Here is a 3,243-nt window from a genome sequence, read left to right as displayed (position 1 = left end):
GAAACGTTAACTCTGTTTTCTCCTTCACAGATGCTGCCAGACCTGCTGAGCTTTTCCAGCAAATTTGCTTTTGTTCCTGATTTACGCATCTGCAGTTCTTTCGGTTTTTATTTAGTGTAGAAACAGAGATGTTGAGGAGTCAGAGATTGCTTACTTCCAGTTCCCTGCCACTTTGACACACCATCTTGTTCCCTGGCCAATATCTCTGTCTCAGGCTTGCTGCAGTGCTCACTTTCCACTTGGGAACTCTACAGCCTTCTGGACTCGATATCGAGTTCAACAACTTTAGGGCTTGAGAATCTTTCCCCGTGCTTCTCCCAACTCCATACACCAGGCCTTGTTATCACATGGTCTGCTATTATACATCATCCATTATTAGTCACTAATAGAGTCTATTACATTGTCCTAGGCTGACCATTATCCACTCCTTTGTCTGCCCAACTATATTTCTGTCTCTTTGGGCTCTGTCGCTACCTATCATACTCCTTTCACAATCTCCCCCCACCCTATCTTCTGCATAAAAGCCAACTACTCCTGACGACTATCAGTTCTGAGGAAGGGTCACTGGACCTGAAGTGTTAACTCTGATTCCTCTCCACAGATGCTGCCAGACCTCCTGAGTTTTTCCAGCAATTTCTGTTTTTGGTTCTAAAAATATTTGCTGATCCAAAGGAGCAATGTAATTCTTCATTTCATGTATGGAATATGCTATGCAAGTGCAATGTTGCTGTAGCTATCAAACTATTTACAAAGGTGTTTGGAAGGTGAGAGAGAGAGAGCGAGATGAGGGAAAATGACCGAAACTCCAGAAAAGCTTGCAGAATCTACTCCTGCTGCAGACGATACGGTTGAGGTCATGGAGGATCTCCAGGAGGTGGAGAGCCAGCCTTGGAGGCCTCCAAGATAATCTTCCAGTCCAGGATCCACTCCGTGAACCAGGATGCGATGTTGTTGCAAAGTCATGGGCAGAAGCTTGACAGTTGCAGGTGCTCAAGTTGAAATAATTGTTGCAAAAGACTACACTGTTAGTAGGCAAAAGGGCATTTTTACCAAGATAATAAAGTTTTACATTTAGCCAATCAATTTGAACCAAGCCCTTCGATACTAAACATGTATCAAATTTAAATCTGATGGTGTTGACAATCTCGGACCAATCTGATTGTAAAAAATTAATAGGTCATCAAGGGTATAAAAGAAGAGGATGTTTGAAAATCAGGGGAGAACGGACTGCTATCTGAAGAAATTAGATCTCTCAGCTCAGAGTAACAATCTTCTGACTAAAGGCACAGCAACACTCTTCGCTAATGTTCTCGACACAAAAATTTGACAGAGAGAGAAGTTCCCGAAACGTGAATTCAAAGGATGAGGTGCTCCTCCTTTGGAGGGTGTGAAGGAGAGGGTATGAAGGTGAGGGTGTGAAGCATTCTGGAAGACATATCCTGGCTGTAATTTAGAGAGATGCAATTCTAATTTTTATAGTATTTTATATAAGTGGGACTTGTATTTATTGGAACAGCATACCAGTAGAATTTTGTTTATTCAAGAATAGTTAGTACTTAAGGGGGAATTGTTCGGTTTGTTAGTAGTTCTGTTACTGGTTGATTATAAAGTGAGTGAAAGGATTTCATTTCATTTAACCACTCCTTTATAACAGATTTGGTGGGGGCGGGGGGGGGGGGGGGGGGGGCGGGGAGGGAGGTGGTGAGATATACCACTTTTCACACTTCTTTTAACAGATTATGAGCCATAACGAGCTTCTCTGGGTGTTTCAGTCTTAGTTGCCGGAAAGGGGCGTCAATTTCCATTTCATAACAGCATGCTTGTGTTTCTTTTTCAAGAAGGTGCACGAGGAGATCTCTGCATTCAGCAGCCTGATGGAAGAAGATAGCTCGGTAACAACAACTCAGTCTGACATCCTGAGGATCAGCAAGTCCTTTTGTGTCAGACTGCATGACACAAAACCCACAGATTGTTCCTGGGACATACCTGGAGGACGAACAACTCAGTGAAAGACACACTTTGGTCTGCCTGAAACTTGTTGGTCTTCCAGAACAAGGAATCAACCCTGACTGAATGTTGCAGACTGGCACATTCTAAGGTTCAGGACTATGTGCTGAGGGATGCACTAAAGCTTAGGGCAGCTGTTGCCAAGGAGCAGTGGGGGAAAGACCACCACTTAAGATCCTTCTGCTGAAGTTAAATGGGAATCCGTTCAGTTATTAGACCTTCCAATGCTTCAATTAAATGTAAATATAGTTTTGTAGACGCAAGAAATGTCTTTGGATTGTTTGAAAACTGAAAGAACTGCAGATGCTGCAAATCAGGAACAAAAACAGAAGTTGCTGGAAAAACTCAATAGGTCTGGCAGCACCTGTGAAGAAAAACCTCAGAGTTAAAGTTTTGGGTCCTGTGATTTTTTTCTTCACAGATGCTGCCAGAGCTGCTGATATTTTCCAGCAACTTCTGTTTTTGTTGTCTTTGGTTTGCTTGTTGGATAGAGTCAAACATCAATGTTTTCTCCCCATGCTACTGCACAGAACTGAACTGCCTTAGTGACTACTTATAGAAAGATATTTTTATGAAATTTTATAAGGATATTTTTGAAATTAAAAAATGCTGTTAAACTATTTGTATTACACTTTCTCCATGCTAACTTTTAAACAGTTGATGAAAGCAAGGAGAATTTTAGTGCAGGAGTTATTTAGTGGTTAATTTGTCAACATAAATTCTACTATAACTTAATATTTTAAAAATCATTCATGGGATATGGGTGTTGCTGCCTGGGCCAGCATTTATTATCCATCACCAGTTACCCCTTTCGAAGGTAGTAGTGAGCTGCCTTCATGAACTGCTGCATTCTATGTGTTGTAGGTAGACCCACAGTGCAATTGGGGAGGGAATTCCAGGATTCTGGCCCAGCGACAGTGAAGGAATGGTGTTATATTTCCAAGTCAGGGCAGTAATTTGGAGGAGAACTTGTGGATCATGATTCTCACGTATCTACTGCCCTGGTCCTTCTAGATGGAAGTGGTTGTAGGTTTGCAAGGTGCTGTCTAAAAAGCTTCGGTGAATTTCTACAGTACACTTTGTAAATGGTAAACACTGCTGCTACTGAGCGTCCATGTTTGGGGGAGTGAATGTTTGATGGTGTGGTCCCAATCAAGAGAGCTGTTTTCTCCTGGGTGGTATTGAGATTCTTGAATGTTGTTGGAACTGCACGCATCCAGGCAAGTAGGATGCACC

At 42.2% G+C, this 3,243-nt stretch overlaps 1 protein-coding gene across 1 annotated transcript in view; it reads left to right on the top strand.

Moving 5' to 3' along the window:
* Positions 1 to 2,009, top strand: part of LOC109915932 (histone-lysine N-methyltransferase PRDM9-like) — a 27,576-nt gene extending 25,567 nt beyond the window's left edge. The window contains exon 12 of the mRNA XM_048620589.1: positions 1,839 to 2,009. Within this exon, the coding sequence (XP_048476546.1) occupies positions 1,839 to 2,009 (171 nt within the window). The remainder of the gene's footprint in view (positions 1 to 1,838) is intronic.
* The last annotated feature ends 1,234 nt before the right edge of the window (positions 2,010 to 3,243 follow it).

The sequence above is a fragment of the Rhincodon typus genome, chromosome 47, assembly GCF_021869965.1.
Source record: "Rhincodon typus isolate 14 chromosome 47, sRhiTyp1.1, whole genome shotgun sequence".
Classification (NCBI taxonomy): domain Eukaryota; kingdom Metazoa; phylum Chordata; class Chondrichthyes; order Orectolobiformes; family Rhincodontidae; genus Rhincodon; species Rhincodon typus.
Note: the sequence above shows the minus strand (reverse complement) of the source record. Positions and strands in the feature narration are given on the sequence as shown.